General features: G+C 37.5%; 1 protein-coding gene across 19 annotated transcripts in view; it reads right to left on the bottom strand.

The window, feature by feature from the left end:
* Hdac9 (histone deacetylase 9) overlaps positions 1 to 17,858 on the bottom strand; it is an 863,294-nt gene that overhangs the window by 204,161 nt on the left and 641,275 nt on the right. For all 19 annotated transcript variants that reach the window (XM_048799672.1, XM_048799670.1, XM_048799674.1 and 16 more), the window contains one exon: positions 2,477 to 2,584. In XM_048799672.1, the coding sequence (XP_048655629.1) occupies positions 2,477 to 2,584 (108 nt within the window). The remainder of the gene's footprint in view (positions 1 to 2,476; positions 2,585 to 17,858) is intronic.

Raw genomic sequence — 17,858 nt, 5'->3', positions numbered from 1 at the left:
GCAAAATATGAAAAACAAAATGCTTTTTTTTTATACTTAGCAGAGGGTTACATATCAGCATCCTCAAATAAGCATCCCTATGTTCTTCTGAGATCTGAATGAAGTGATGAGTAATAGTGTACCTGGCCAACAGGTACTCCACCTGTGCACTGGCATCTGAGACAGGTAGACATTGACAGGTAGACTGGGTTGAACAGGGGTCCCCAAACATGGCCCTCTACCTATTATTTGGGTTCTTCACTGGCTCCAAATCATCTTTGATTTCTACCCTTCCCATAGTGGCCTACCCAAACTCTCCAAAAAAGTAGGTGTTTTGTCTTGGCCCATCAGGATAGGTACCAGTGCCTCTGGTGTGGTCCTGCTGTGTTAGATTTTTACTCTGATCTCGACAACCAGAAAGGTAATTCAACTCAAAAATCTTGGATTTCATCAAAACATGCTGGACTTCATTTTGGAATACCCACTATTTGATATGTCTCAGTGTGCATAATTGAGACTCTCTGATCACTTTTCATTCACAAATAGCTAGAGTTCATGCCACAGACAACTTTCAACATTATCAATTCCACTTGATGAATTTGCAGAACAGGAAACTGAAGCCAAAAGAAGTTACATGATTTGTCAAAAATGGCACAGTATTTACGAGGCACTGTGGACCAAAATTTCTTGACTCTTAAACTGGTTCTTTTCCTCTCTTTCTTTTCTCTTTTAACCACATTTGCTGATTCCTTAACTAGAGGGAGATAAACCATTTCTACAAATCCTTCTCCTTAACATAAAGAGTCAGCGTTGGTACAGCTGGTGATCAGCATGTCCATACTATATTTTGTTGATACTTAGTTTGTAAATGGCCATTTTAAATACTTACCTGCTAAAAAGGTGGAATTCAGTTTTTGTTCAGTTTTGGTTTTGGTATATAAATCTGTCCATTCCACACAATGAGGCTAATGATGATTTTGATTAATGTAAATATTATATGGGTATTCTACTTGAAAAGGTTTCTGAATTATTGCTTAAACTTCCATAAACTTCAAACAATTAGAATTTTGAATGCTAATATAATCATGTGGGGTTGTGCCAGCTTAATATTAAACATTATAATTTTGTGTTCTGGTTATTGTCTGTCATTTGAATTCTCCTGAAAATAAGGCCCTCAAATGTTCTTCTTTTAAAATGCCAACTTATTATAGTATGTAACATTACTCACACAGGAAGAATTATTCTTAAAATGCTACTGGACTGGGAGATAGTCAAAACCTGCCCATGGAGCTGATTCCCTTCCACTTTTTAACTTCTCATTAATAAAGGTAAAGCCTGAATACTAACTACCAGGTTAATGGCTCCAAAAAGCCCCAAGATGAGCAGTTAGCATCCTCACACTGATCATGTCAAATTTACAGAGACAGTTCTTTTTTTTTTTTTAATATAGCTCATCTCATCAAAATTTTATTTCTGCATATTGTGACTTCTGGGACAGATGATGCATTGTAAAGTGTGCATTCCAGTCCTACATTTTAAAACCTAAGTAGAAGGAAGAATCAGGTGTAACTGAATAAAAATTCATTACACATAAAGAAAAATATCCTAATTAGATTTTTACCTTAGATTAACAAAACTCACAACGCATGTGTTGTTGGTCATAATATATTTCCCTTAAGCCCCACAATTGCTAAAAATACCGGATCAATCACCATCCAGATTGGGTTATGAAGTGTGTGAACTAGTGCATTATAAAGCTGTGTTAGCACCAACAAAGTTTATTGGGGTAACTGCATTCAAGGCACACATGGCATACCTTTAAATAGCACTGTTAAAATACCAAATAAAATGTCAACGTCTGTCAGGTCTCTGGCTTTTATAAATTGTTTAGACTGGGAAACGTTGGGGTTTAGACATTGTTCGTTTCATATGATGTAGAAAAGAAGAGACCATAAAAAGAAAAGAACAATAAAGCATAGCTCATTTTTGAAGTTCTTTCATGGAAAAACATACTCTGGATCATTACCCTCCTAATCAACAATTTCCTTCTTCCTCCCAATCCTTCCCGTCTGGTATTTACCTTTCTCCCCCCTCCTCTCTCTGGGTGGTATTCTGAGCTTATACATACTACTCAGTAATCATATTTTTAAAATTGTTTCAAAAAAGAATCCCAGGATGGCATGACAGATATGTATACACTAAGGGTATTTTTAACCTAGACCATGACTTTACTCACCATTTCTACGCTCTTAAAAACATACCAGTGTGCCCTGACCACAGAATATACTCCAGGAGAGGAAGGCCCTAAGAGCAGGATCAGCTGCTGTCTACCTACAGAGGAGTTTATTATCACACCTTAGTGGCCATCTCCCTGCCCTCCTCCCTCCATCTCCTTCCTTTTATTACCACACTACAGTCCCCACAATTCCCAAACAACAACATCTCAGTTTCAGCTTCTTTTCTGGATTTCCCACACTTAATGCAACCCAGACCTCACCTTCAGCTCTCCTGAGGCCACTCTGGAAGCCAGCTCGATGACACAGCCAACAGCCATGCGTGCAGCACCGGACGAGTGCAGCTCGTTCCAAATGGTGTCACTGTCCACCTGAGCAAACAGCCAGCAAGGAGTCCGTAGAAAGAGAGAAGAAAATGAAAGAGAAGGGAGAGATGAAGGAGGGAGGGGGCAGGAGGGCAACAGAGAGAAAGCAAATCCGTGAGGAAGGGCTGGCAGGGTAACTGCCTATGTACAATAACATTAGTCTTCCGTCTTGGCCAGCTGAGAAGGCCTTCTGGACATGGCTTTGCTTATACTTTTTCTCTACACTGACTTCTCCAATGGAAACACATTCCTGCCATGCCTCACTGCCATTCCCTGTTTAGATTTCTCATTACAAACAGCATTACATAGGCCGGATCTGGCTTAGTTACAGGCCTGGTAGAAACCAGGCCCCAGTAGTAGATAGAGTAAAAACTAAGAGCACTTAGTTATACATAAAAATCGGATTTGCAAGTGCGGTGGAGGGGGAAAATTCAAATACCTTTCTAACTGCAGGTTTACAGGGAGCCAACGACAATTTTTAGGCAGGTAGTAGCAGTAGCAGTCGGTGAGTAGGAAGTAGCAACCACAGCTCAGGTTCTGAATCAATGGAAGGAACATGTGGTCCTCACCCTTAAAACCCTCACAGCAGTGCAAGGCGCAATGTGATTTTCAAAGGAGAAGCCTAAGATTTCTAACATTTAGTACAGTTGGCTGGGTTCACTGCATGCTGCTTTCATTAAAAGTAGATAGGTCAGTAAAATACATGGTTCCTCCTATAGTAGAGAGCACCATGGTCAAAAAAGACTACCCCAGGGGCTGGGGTTGTGGCTCAGCTGTAGAGCACTCGCCTCGCATGTGCAAGACCCTGGATTCGATCCTCAGCACCACATAAAAAAAATAAGTGAAATATAGGTTAAAAAAAAAAGACTACCCCAATACTCTGGATTCTCCTTTAAATATTGGGAAGGGAATCTTTCTCATGCATGTGATATGAGATTATATATATATGAAATTTTATATATATATATATATATAATGAAAAGTACAAAGGTAGGGGTTTATAATTATTATATATTGCATGTTTTATGTATAAGGTATTTCTAATGTAATAAATAGCAGTATCAGATGGAAGACAGGACCAATTTTAGGATGCATGTATCATGTGAAGCAATAGAGAATGAAATACAATGTTTGTGAATGTTAAGCCTCCCCAAATGAGGCAAAAAACAAAAGTTTTATATCAAAAAATGAGAATTAGATTCAAGAGGCCTAATCACATGGAACAAATACAATAAATAAAAGTAACATATATTTACAAATTACTAAGCAGTTTTCTGAGTATGTTCACAGCTCTCTCTTTTTCTCATGCAGTTCTTCTCATCTTAAATGTTGTTAAGAACAATGAATAAATAAATAGTAAATGAGAACCATAAGTAAATAAATAATGACATACAAATAGCCTTAAATATATAAGTAAGTAGATAATTAAGATTCTCTAAAAAGTAGTCAAAAGAGAAGTCTCTGGAATCAATCTGTAAGAGACAGAATAGTGGCTTGATCATTACACCTAAATGACACAGAACAGTTAATTAATATCTCTGTGCCCTGGTTCCCTTGCCTGTGAAAATGACAACTTTTAAAAAAAGTACCATGTGCATATGACTTCGGTCAGGATTAAAATGAGTAAGTGATAAGCAAAGGTTAGCTACTTCTATTTTGTCTACTTTTGTCCCCATTTTGAAATGCTTGGCACTCAGTGGAGTTCTAGAAAGCGTCTACTGAGCATAACAGTCTGCACCATACTCTGCTGGTTCTAAACCCTCACACAACCTGAGGCCCTGTCAGCACAAGCCCTTTACCACACCCCTGAAGAAACCTGGGGTTTCTAAAAACATTTGGCTTGTGTCATAGTCATCACTGCTCACTCAAGAGTGAAGGAATCACTCAAGTGGACACTAGATGCTGACCATTTTCCTTCAAATCAAAAGTTTTACTGAACCAATGTAAGTACATACTTATTTGGGATTCATGTGGATAAATCTTGGAGGAAGATGGCTGTGTCAATTGAAAAAGTCAAAACCCAAATGTACATTATATGGATGGTTTTGCATATCATTACAGACCTACAATGCCACACAAATGCCTGGACTCACCAGATGTTAAATTACTGGGAAGACAAAACAAATCACCAAATTCCAAAAGACTTATCGGTAACCCCAAGCCAAATATAATTCTAAACCCCTTTCCACTTTTGAATATAATATATTTATATTATATTTATAATATAAATTTTATTTCTTCCTCTATTTCTAAAAACAGTAGAGAAGAATTTCTGTTAGACTTTAAATATGGGATGTCCTCCAAAGGTAAAAATGAATAGATTGTGAGAGCTGTAACCTAGTAAGTCCATCCTAATTTGAAGGGACTGGTTGGGTAGTCAGGTGGGTGTGGCTGGAAGAGAAGGGTCACTGGGACTGTGTCCTGGAAGAATTCATTTTCCCTATAATCTCTTCCCCTCTTTCTCTGTGCTTCCCTGCCCCTTGAGGTGAGCAGAATTCCACCATCACACCCTTCCACCATGATTTCTATCTCACCATGGGACCAGAACAACAGAGTCAGCCCATCATGAACTAACCCTCTGCAACCATGAGCCAAAATACACTTTTTCTCCTCTAAGTTGTTCTCTCCAGGTATTTTGGCCACAGCAACAGAAACCTAACTAACACAATTTCCTTCCAAAAAATATTAAGACTATTAGAAAAATGTTCCGGCAGCTAAGAACAATAGTAGCTACAAAAAATTTATGTGATATCCTGCCTGTCCATACTTATCTTCCTGAAAGTATTCTTGTAGAGCTAACACTCCATATGATTGTCATTAATTTTTGGTGTATAAATAACCAGTCAAGAAAGTTTTTGTTTCAATTCAGCTAGCCTCCATACTACTACTACTATGAGTGAAGTTTTTTTTTTTTTAAATAAACATATAGTTATTGTTCTCAAGAAGTGTTGGGCACATAGGAAATCAATGCATACTAGAGGTTTTTGGTCTTTAGCCAAAGTTTAGTAGGTTAATCTCTGACTGGATTCTCTTTAGGAACCTACAGAATTTATTATTCATTCATTTACTTACACATAAAGAATATTTATCTAAATTCGACTTCAACCTATATTTTATATACATTTAGTTTATAAATAAATGTCAATAACTGTCAAGTTTGTTGGACATAATCTGATCAAAATGGGTCATTATATTGAATTTTGGGTTTATGAACAGGTTTGTCTTAGTTCAGGTTGCTATAATAAAATATCATTGACTAGGCAGCTTCTACAACAGCAATCTACTTCTCACAATTTTGGAGGCTGGACGTTCAAGAGCAATGCTGCCTGAGTTTGTTTCTTGGGAGAGTCTCTTCTTGGCTTGCAGATGGCTGCCTTTCTACTATGTCCTCACATGGCCTTGTGTTTGGGTTCCTCTTGCACTAGGATCTTTATGACCTTATTTATCCTATTTCCTAAAATCCTATCAAATACAATAAAATTAAGGTTATGAGCTTCAACATATGAATTTAAAGGGGATATGATTAACTCTATAGCAAGGTCATACCCCCAAAGCTTGTTCGCAAGTATTCTTTTCAAGTCATCATATTCCAAATGGTGCTGCAAGATCAAATTAACTACCCAAAACTATCCACATGCATTGCCAAGTCTTAGAAGAGCTCCAACAATGAAACAGAAGTTATAGTCCTTGTGACTAGAAGAAACATCCTTGTCTACTCTTGTTCTTCCCTTCACAATGGTAGAGAATAAATATCCCTTTTATGTTCCTCTTATTAGTGAAAGAGTTTGCCAAAAACACTTTACTACATCAGTGACAGCATCAAGAGAGTCACCTACATATGAGAGTTCTGATTACAACTACTGCAGGATTTCTTAACAGTAGGAAAAACTCTGTGAAGGGATAATGGTTGTGTTTAACCACTGGTAGTAGTTCTTTCCATGGAATAATATTTGGGGACTGGAAAGGAAGGGGAAAGACAAAGGATTATTTAAATGAGATGGCTACAAATGAGCAGGATCAAGGGGCTTAATTAGCAATCCCATGATGGTGGAAGCAAAGACTAGATAGCTTAGAATAAGAAAATTGGCAGGCATTCTAGCTTTTGGAAGTTGAAGAGCAGTGGTACAGATTTGGCTGTGAATATGAAAAATAACATAAGATGTAGTTGGTGAGAATAATAAAAGAGGAAAAAATGGAGGTGGAGCAGGAAATTGGCACGCTGACCAAGTTAGGTCGTTACTAAGATCTTTCTGAAATAATACTAAGATATGCAAGGCAATCTCTTAACAATAGAATGATTTCCTTTTTGAAAAATAAAAGTGTTTTATCATTTTTTTCCATGCACTTCATCTGTTCTCCAACATCTTTTTGGTGGGCGAGTGAGTGTGTGTGTGTGTGTGTGTGTATGTGTGTGTGTGTGTGTGTGTGTTGTGTGAATTAAGGGACAACATCATATGAGCTGAAAAGAAGATTAGAATTGAAATAGAAGAAATGAAAAGGACTGGTTGTCCCAGGATCACAGTCCTATGTTAATGACAGCAATGAGAAACTGTCTCCATAATGATAGTTCAGGGAGTAGATTCTTTCTACCTGTGACCACTAGGTACTGGGCTTGCTGATTATGCTGCATATAAGATACGATGACAGAAAGGAAAATAATAAAAGCCATCCTTCCAGTCCTGAGAAACTAGAGAAATGCAGATCCAAAAGCAACAGAAGCAGAGAGTGGTATGTGAGCAAAAGAGGCAAATGTTTCAGGAAGCTGACAAAATGGTGAGTCTTTGCTCTGATTCACATTTGGGACCTTTGGAATCTTGTCTGCACTAAATTGGGAATAATCTAATAGACTGTAGAGCAGTGTGGAAAAAAGAATAGAAGTTCAGACTGAAGCATTACTAAGATGTTCTTGGTTCTTGTGTCGCACAAATGGAAGCCTCAAATTCCCACAATCCTCAAGGGGTATACCCTGGGAGAGCCTATGGAATGGACTAACTATGGTTGGGGCCAAGCGCAGCCCATGGGGGAGGCATAGGGGGTCATTAGCACCAACATGAGACAAGGGGAGGGTGCTGGAGCCCAGGGGCCCTGACAAGCTTCAGTTTGTGGAAAAAGCTGAAATCAGGAGTTAATCCCTTGGCAAACTCAGCTTCAAAGAGAGAGAGCAAGGCGACATTGGGAGACTGACATGAAACCTGAGTATGCAAAGAATAGCTAGAGGATCCAAGGACCCCATCAGGTCTCCATCCCTTCTTTAGGTATCGAAATGCCACCATTAGAGGAAAATCTGAGTGACTGAGCAACTACTTAAAGAGAGTCAGCCTGGCAATAAAAGTTGATCTATAACAGACAGAATTTTTAAACTGAAAGGAGGTTGTTTAAACTGGAAGGGACTGAAATATTTTAACTGGAGAGAACAGCAGTGTAGTTGGGAGGAGAAAGACAAGACGTATTCATCTTACCCCTGAGGAAGTGTGGATAAGGTTGTCTCATTTTCAAGGTCAGAAGTGTAGTCTGCTGGATAGCAGAGGAGAAATCTAGCCAGGATTCTAAACAGAAGTTCCCAAGAACATGCTGCTTACGTGGGCGAGCAGGGTATAATTGTATGTTAGAATTAATATGGCAATACCCCAATTACTGCCCCCTTGAAATTCCTCTGGCATCTTTACCAACCTTGTGTTTATGTGCCATTCAAAAATAAGGGAAAAGAAAGTATTTTCAATTGTGAAATATTTCTGACAATGTAACTAATGTTCAAAACATAAAGTAGTCTGCCCAGTAATCTGTCTACAGAAACCTTATTTTATTGCTGGAATGAAAAACTATTAATCTCAAAATAGTCCCCCTAAATTCAACTCACTTTATCAATATGTAGGAGGGCCTGAATCTAACATGGGTCCAAATCTACAGTTCAGATGTGATAAGGGAGACGGCCCACAAAAAGGCTTTCACAGAGAGGAATCTAACAAACTTAGTAAGATAGGGTGGAACTACACTTTGTAGGAGAGTTGTATGAGCTTAGCCTTCCAGAAAGATTTGGTCATCAGTGGAGAAGGTGCAATTCCAAAGTCAGCAGTCTGTCACTGAGATCCCCTCAGCCCATGCCCTCAGTGACACAAGTCTACTTAGTAGGGTAGAGAGGGATGGGTGGAGAGAAATACAGTTATAAGTAAAACCATTACTTAGCAGACTAATAAAACTGGCTTTGTGTTTTGTACATTAGTTACATTGTCAGAAATGTTTGATAGTCATGCTAAGTTAAACAAGCCAATCCCCCCAAACCAAAGGCCAAATGTTTTCTCTGATATGCAGATAATGATCCATAATCAGAGGGAGTAGGGAAGAAAGAGGAACTTTGAATTGGGCAGAGGGGAGTGAGGGGAGGGGCGGGAATGTAGGGTTGGGAAGGATGGTGGAATGAGATGGATATTATTACCCTATATACATGTATGACTGCATGAACGGTGTGACTCTGCATCATGTGCAGTCAAAGAAATGAGAAGTTGTGCTCCATTTGTGTACAATGAGTTGAAATGCATTCTGCTGTCATGTATAACTAATTAGAACAAACAACAACAAAAACAGAGGTTGAGAAAAAGAAATGTTTGGTAGCAAGTAAACTGAAATAGGCAAAATATTTTTCTCAACAAATAAGAATAAAGTGGAAAGCTTTGGAACCAATTTTTAAAATATTATAAGCTTAAAGGAGGGAGAGAGGCAGATTCTCCACTTGCCTATAATCTTTAGAGAATCCAGAGCAACTGGCATTGCCAAAATGCATGAATATTGATACCATACATCAACAGCAGACAGCAGGATTCATTGATATGAAAGAGGAAGGGAGGGAAAGAAGGAACAAAAGAAGGAAAGGAGGAAGAGAGAAACATGGTAGTATTCCTATTATTCATTACCCAAGTCTTCTAAAATACTTAGGGAGATACTCACTCTATGGAGCAAAGGAGGAACTCTAATAGGAGAAAAGTAAAGGCCAATACACAGTTGTTAAATATGTATTTTAAGAAACTTTCCCTCTACATAACACTATTCACATTTGAAAGCAGAACATGTTGCAATCTCCCTCACGGATAGTGAAAGAGAGTAAGGGATAATGTGTAAACCTGTGTCAACCATTAGTGGTGGAGCACAGAGAGTAGAAATGGGACTTCACCCACTCAAATTCAGCAGAGAAAGTCAGAAAACTAAGATGGATAGCATGTTTCATTGTATATCCCCTACCCTAAAATTCTGTTCAATTTTCTACTGCTTAGAAATAACAAAGCCAATAACAGTAATGATAGTTATCTAACAGTCATGGAGAACTTATTATGCTCCCAGAATTGTGCAACCCTCTTTACCTATATTAATTCATACCATTTTTACCACTACCATTGACATAAGTATTCTAAATAAGCAGTTTCACATATGCAATTCACAGAGAAGATTCCGCTTGTAATTAAAGAAACTGGAATGAGAACCCAGAAGAGTATGAGCTCTTAACCCATATTGATTTTCATGCTAGTAAAATCAAAATTTAAAAATTAAAATGAAGCTTTTAAAAATATTTATTTTTTAGTTCTGGGTGGACACAATACCTTTATTTTATTTTTATGTGGTGCTGAGGATTGCATCCAGTGCCTCATGCATGCTAGGGGAGAGCTCTTTCTCTGAGCCACAACGCCAGCCCCTAAAATGACTTATTAAAAGCACATTCTAATCATATTTGCAGACTCTACAGAGTTTCCTAAGGCTACATAAATGCCTTATCTTCAGAATTATTAAACTTCATCCTCTAAAAATTGTTAAAGTATTTTAAAAATCAATTGTTTCAAGTTGTACCTGATATAATTATGCTTTTCCTGAGTGTTGTAATTTGTTTGCCATTATTCTACAGCAGTGATTCTCAGTGAAGGTGGTTTCACCTCTCAGGGGTCATTTGGCAATTTCTGGATACATTTTTTGTTGTTATGACTGAGCCAGGAGGTGTGCTACTGGTTTCTGGGCGAAAGCCAGGAATCATGCTAAAATATGACCTGCAACAAGACAACCCCCAGGACAAAGAATTGTCTGATTCAAAATGTCAGTAATGCCCAAGTTGAGGAATCCTGCCCTAGAAACACTGAGAAAGATATAAATAAGAGTGCTGCCTTCCCTATATTGGCTGCTGGAAATACCAAAGCCAAAAATGGTAAAATGGTAACTACATGTACTTTATGTACGATCTTCATTCCTGGATCACTGTATTTTCATCTTCAGATAATTACTACTCTTTATTTAAATTGTAAATAGCTATGCTTGTTTGTTTTGGAGTCCTTTATTTGTTATTTAAATTCTTTTACCATAGGAATTAAAGGAAAAACAGTTATGTGCCAAACAATGGTGTTTTGGTCAATGACAGCATCTATGTCAGTGGTCCCATAGGATTATAATGGAGCAGAAAAATTCCTATCGCTTAGTAACACTGTAATCATCATCATGTCATAGCAAATATGTGACTAATGTGTTCATGACAATGCAGTTACACAAACCTACTGTGCTGTCAATCATGCGAAAGCATAGCACATTGAATGCTCTACAGTACCTACACTTGATAATGAGAATAAATGATTATGTTACTGATTTATGAACTTACTAAACTACACATTTTTGTTATTTTAGAGTCCTCACATTTATATTAAAATAAGTTTACTGTAAAAAAAAAAAGTCTGCTGTGTTATGCAGGCAGGGACCTCATTTACCTTGTTTATCACATCTCTTCACTGCACCCCAAGGCCATCCTGAGTGATCTACCTATGCTATGTAGATTTGCGTAAATAGACACTACTATGATGTTTGCACAGAGACAAGATCACATAACTAGGCAGATGCATTGTTCATAACATACCCTCATTGTTAAGCCATGCATGACTGTATAGAGCAAGATGGAAGAAAAAGCAAAAATGGAAATCCAAGAGGATGCCCAGAAGGTGTGGAGGAGAGGAGAGAGTGGGAACGTCATTACCCAAGTCTTCTAAAATACTTAGGTACTCTCTCTGCAGAGCAAAGGAGGAACTCTAATAGGAGAAAAGTAAAGGCCAATACATAGTTGTTAAATATCTATTTTAAGAAACTTTCCCTCTACATAATACCATTCACATCTGAAAGCAGAACATGTTGCAATCTCCCTTATGGATAATGAAAGAAGGTAAGGGATAATGTGTAAACCTGTGTCAACCATTAGTGGAGGAGCACAGAGAGTAGAAGTGGAGAAAAGTACTTTCTATTTTTATTGTTACTTTTTAAAAAATTTTGTTCTTTTCAGATAAACATGACAGTAGAGTATATTCTGACATATTTATACAAACATGCAATAATTCTTATTCTCTTTGGGATCCCAGTCTTATAGTGTGCATGATGTGGAGATTCATTGTGGTGGATTCATATATGTACATAGGAAGTTGTGTTAGATATTCCACTGCCTTTCCTATTCCTGTCGCCCCTTCCTCCCCTTCATTCCTCTTTGTCTAATCTAGTGAACTTCTATCCTCCCACCCTTTTTTATGTGTTAACACCCACATGTCAGAGAGAATTTTCAACCTGTGGTTTTGGGGATTGGTTTATTTTATTTAGCATAATAGTCTCTAGATTCTTCTATTTACTGGCAAATGTCATAAAGTCACTTTTCTTTATGGCCGAGTAATATTCCATTGTGCATATATACCACATTTTCTTTATCCATTCATCTGTTGAAGGGTATTTAGGTTGGTTCCATACTTTAGCTATTGAGAATTAGCTGCCATAAACATTGATGTGGCTGCATCACTGTAGTGTGATGATTTTAAGTCTTGTAGAAATTGTGCTTCTTGTCTTGCTTTTTATTTGGAATATGACCAAACATCATTTATAGCAACACTGTCTTTCTCCCGAATTTATCTAAATAATTCTGTCAGCTGAAGAGTCAATGCTGCTATTAACCTAATCTTTTATTTATTTATTTAGGTATGAGGGATTTAACCCAGGGGCACTTAACAACTGAGCCATATCCCCAGCCCTTTTTATTTTTCATTTTGAGACAGGATCTTCCTAAGTTGCTTATGGCTTCGCTTAGTTCCTTAGGCTGGCTTTGAACTTGCCATCCTCCTGCCTCAGCTTCCTGAGACGCTGGGATTAAGGGCATGCACCACCATGCCTGACTTTGCTATCAACCTATTCTTAAGCATGGTTCTTCCCTCAGTTTCACAAATGTTAGTGACAGAGCCAGTAAAAACTTTTTGTGGTTTTTCCCATTTTTTGCTTCAGCCTCACCTTATATATATATATCCTTAACACATCAAAAGAAAGTCTGCAACTCATGTTAATGATTTAAAAAAAGAAATAATTATACATCATCAGTGGCAAAATAAAAGATCAAAGGACATCATATAAATATGGGCATCTCTACAAAACAAACAAGAACAAGAACATAGACAACTTCCACCTACTAAAAGTAGGGTCCTTGAGTAGCAGTTGTTCCTGAAAACCTTGGTTTGGCCCTGCTCATTGGCAGACAGGGACAGCACAGAGAGCCTGCTGCCTTTGTGCAGCCCTGATTCATTGTGTTGCATGAATATGTGAGCACCATTTTTGCATATACTAATCCTCCCAATTGCTCACTTCCTTTGAAACAGATTCTGAGCAGCTGAGAGATGGGTATAACATTTCAAAAACCATCATTTTCACAGTTTGTTCATTCCACTGTAAATTAGGATTTTTAAAATGGTAAAAATCCAGGGCCAACTCAGGATTTTGCAAGAACACAGATATTTCCTGCATGCTCTATTATCCAGAGGCCTCTGTGCTTTTGGAAACCTTTAGGGCAAGCCCTTGGTGGCCTTCAGTAGTTCTTTGTTTTGGTTTTCTTGTTTTTTGTTTTTTTTTAAATTGTTTATTCTGAATTTGACCACATAAAAAAAATGGACAAGAAAATAAAAGTGTGACTAGAAGTTTACAAAATGATCAGAGTTTCCAGTAAGTTAATTGTCCATAAATGTGTCACTGGACAATATCCATTATGTTAATTTATATTTCAAAAAATAATAATAACAACTGCAAGTTTCTCCCCTAAGATATTTCCTCAGATCTGGAACTGAAATAATTTAAGTGTTAACAATTGTATGACGAATTTTCTTGATGTTAAAGAGATGGGTTGACAAATTAGACATATTTGGACCAAGCAGAGTTCCTGAACAGGGACAAGGTATTAAAAAAATTGGAGAGACTTGCATATAGAGGGGTGTAGATTAGGGCTAAAGGTGTTTGGATGACTCCCAAGGCCAGCCTGGTAACATACTGTGACATAATGTAAGGTAAATGGCAGAGGCATAGGGTGGGGATGGGGGTCCTCTGGTTGGAACTGTGGTTGAATAGAATGTCTTTGCCCTGTCTAAAAGGGCAGGGTCTACACAGTTTCAATCACTTTTTGTCATAAGGAAATGATGGAATGATATTTTATTAGTAGTCCTAAATATAGTGTTCTAAGGTGCAACATTTCAATATTTAATATTGATAAAGAATTCACATTTTAAAAAATCTTAGACTAGGCTAAAATAAACCTATCTGTGCTGAAGGCTGTCCCTGGCCTGCCAGTGTGTAACTTCTGCTATCCAAGGTGTTTTAAAATAATAATAATAAAAAAATGTTTCTGTGGTGCTGAGGATCAAACCAAGGGTCTTGTGCAAACTAGGCAAGTGCTCTATCATTAAACTACAGCCCCAGACCGTGGAATGATTTATTCTTACACACAGTTTGAAAATTCTAGAGCAGGGAAGGCAAAACCATGTCTCAGAGGAACTAGCTGAGCTGACGCTTTGTGTGGTCACCATCAAAACTTAACCCAAGGAGACTTCTTCCAGTTGGGCACTTGGGAAGTCTAACCAGTCTAACTCTTAAGAACGAGCATTCATGAAGGATTCCAGCCTCTGCCTAAGGATAAGAATAGAGAATGCTCTACTGAATCTAATGAAAAATGACTAGGGTTATTTTTTACTATGTCTCTTTTGTATCTCATTTTTAGTCATTTGTATTTATTGCATCTTACAAATGTATTGTTTTGTAATGTGACAGATGGGAAATAAAACATGAGTAAACAAAACCTTTTCCTTTGCACATAATTTGAGAAGCATTAATTTCACTGAGAAAGGATTTTACTTGCAAATTGTACAAAGAAAGAACTCAATCTGGGAAAAAGGGATACAAAGAAAGGTGAAGCCACAGCAAGACTGGAAAGGTGTTTTAGGCATTTTGATTTCCAAGTTAGCCTTACCAAGCGAAGTTGTACTAAGAAAGAATGGCTTCCAATAATTTACCTGGTAGTAATCTCTATCTGGAGCTTTCCACTATCCCTGGATTTGGAGAATTTGTCAGTTTCACTTTTACTTTTACCAGATGTGACAAGGAACCAATCTTTGGGCAAAGCTTCCTCTGATTCTAGGTGGTGGCACTGGCAAGGGGATCATCCCCATTTAGGACAATAGCACTTATCAATTGTGTTGAAAACCAGGACATCCACTTGCAAACTATTCAGACTTGGTTAAGTTTATTAATGGATTCAAATTCTGCCCCCTCCATGAAGATAATACCATCTTTCTCATAGGATTATTGTTAGCATTCAATTAGTCAATGCATATGGAGTGCTTCACATAGTACAACTCAATGCCGAAATAGTAAGCTCGCAATAAACGTTAAACAAGGAGAAAAAAAAAAAATCCCAGAGTTCTGGTTCTAACATTACTTTCTATTTAGCAGCACATCAAAGAACAAAAATCATCTGTGATAATGCTGGAAGCCAGAAACTACCTCCAATCAGACAGCTACATTTTTTTAAGCAACATATGGATCTAGTTCAACTGGAGTTTCCTGAATGAACGTGGGCCTTTGCAGACTCTGCCAAGCACATGCAGCAAAGCTCAATCACTGGCACTTGAAACAAAGCTAATGCTCTGAAAAGCCGCACATGATAGAGATTAAGCTACCTGTCCTCAAAGTGGATGTGAAGGTATTTAAAATGGAAAGGGAATGACTGAGAAGCAAAGGAATTTAGGCACAGTCTCCTTTGTATAATCTAAACGCAGCTTGTTGATTTCTTTCGGAAATATTCCCAGAGTTAAATATAATACCATTGTGCCCATTAACAAAACAGATTTCATATGCACTGTACATGGTTAACGCGGTACATGACTCTTGCTCAGATGCCTTGAACATTTCACCCTGAAAGTTGGGAAATAAAACTCCTCACCCAATACTAAGCAGTTTAGTAAGCTCTTGCTGCTATGCTCTGCTTCTAGGGCCACAGGGCATTTTTGAATAATTGAGTTTAAGCTTAAATAATGATCAGATGCCCCTAGAAACCTACTGACAGACACCAGACTCAACAAAGAAACAGAGGTTTTTCATCACAGTATTGATTCAGCGCCATTGTAGGCATGTTGTATAAAAATTCACTGTAAAAGAAATTCCATTTTTAAGTTTTGCATTGCATTAGGTAAAGTGTACTTTTTAAAGAATCATCTATTGTGGGTCAAATACTTCTGTATACAGCATCTTGATTTGGTAACATAGAAAGTAGTTCATATTTTTAAAAAAATCACTGAAATCATTCTTACTTGCCTTAATGACTACAATTTTATTTTTATTTTTTTTTCTGACTAGCTTACTCTGTTTTAAGCCCCATACATTGTGTAAAGGGACAACTGAAAGCCAAATTTCTTATTTGTTGGTTTTGAGAACTGGTATTATTACCTTTTCCCACTTCAGAGGTATTTGAGCATCTCAGTATTTTTCTCTCCTCAATTCTCTATTTTTAAGGCTAGAAGTGAGGTTTCTAATAGATATGTTGTTTCTGAACATGGAGATTAGAGAACATGGGAAGAGTGAAATTCAGAGGGAAAAATATCAAACTTATTAGTAGATTCAGTGGAAAAGGTAATGAAGACTTATGCATTGTCCAAAGATAGCAAAAAGCAAATAACTTCAGTCAGCATTTAAAGAAAGATGTAGGCACTGAGATTGAGGCCCTGCATAACAACTGGGCACCTTTAAGCATTTTAAAAAACGTTACCCATAGCTTCCTCTTATCATAGTCGAATAAGTGCATTATTGCTTTCACAAAAGAAGAAACTGAGTTTTCAAGAGGTTAAGGAACTTAACCAAAGTTAAATAGTTGATAAAGAAAAAAGCTGAAATTTCAACCAAATTTACCCCTGGACATTGATATTGTTATAGTTGTGAAGCCCTAAACACCAACGTAGTTCTATTTGGAGATAGTGCCTTTAAAGAAGTCATTAAGTTTAAAGGAAACCTTAAGAGTAGAGCTTTAAAACTAAATGACTGATGTCCTTATAAGAAGAAAAAAAGAAACCAGGAATGCAGATTTATTATGAAGAGGCTCTCTGAGGACACAACAAGAAGACAGCCATCTGCAAACCAAGGGCAGGAGCCTTAGGAGAAACCAAATCTGCCAACACCAAGATCTTGGACATTTAGTCTCCAGAACTGTGAAAAAAAATAAGTTTCTCTTTAAGCCACCCTGACCATGTTATTTTGTTATGGCAGTCCAAGATACACCACAAATATGGTGATCTTTAAGAAGGTTTTAAAATCCTTTAAAAATTGTTTTATATTGTTTGTTCTATAGTACTCTTCATTTTTATTTTATTTTTTTTGTAGTTGTAGATAGATACAATACCTCTATTTTATTTATTTATCTTTATGTGGTGCTAAGGATGGAAACCAGAGCCTCACATGTGCTAGGCAAGCACTCCACCACTGAGCCACAACCCCAGACCCTATAGTACTCTTCTTGATGATAAGCCATGAGAGCTAGAGTAAGTGCCATAGGTGTAGGGATATGGTATCTGTTTTTACACTGTATCTTCAGGGTTTGAAACATAATAGCAATGGATGTTTAATAAATTCTGTTAAGAGAATGAATTAGAGACCAAGAACACATTAATCCTATAGTCATACTTTTCCAGACAGTGTTTATAAATGTTGCTAAAATTTAAAATGCAATATAAAATCCCTCTCCTACTCAGGTCCTGCAATACATATAGGACTGTGAAGAGTCTTCTCTCCTCTTCAGGCAGCCCCATCCCTAGACTCCCAGCTCTCATTGCCCATATTTGATGCCTCCTTTGATGCATCATCTTGCAACATGGCTCTTAACTAAATCATCCACCAACACCTGCAGTGTGCCCCAATACCCTGGACCTCTATCACCATAGAGCATCTCCACCTCTTATAGAAACTCCACTACACATTAACTATTTGC

This window comes from Marmota marmota, unplaced genomic scaffold, assembly GCF_001458135.2.
Source record: "Marmota marmota marmota unplaced genomic scaffold, marMar, whole genome shotgun sequence".
Lineage (NCBI taxonomy): Eukaryota > Metazoa > Chordata > Mammalia > Rodentia > Sciuridae > Marmota > Marmota marmota.
Note: the sequence above shows the minus strand (reverse complement) of the source record. Positions and strands in the feature narration are given on the sequence as shown.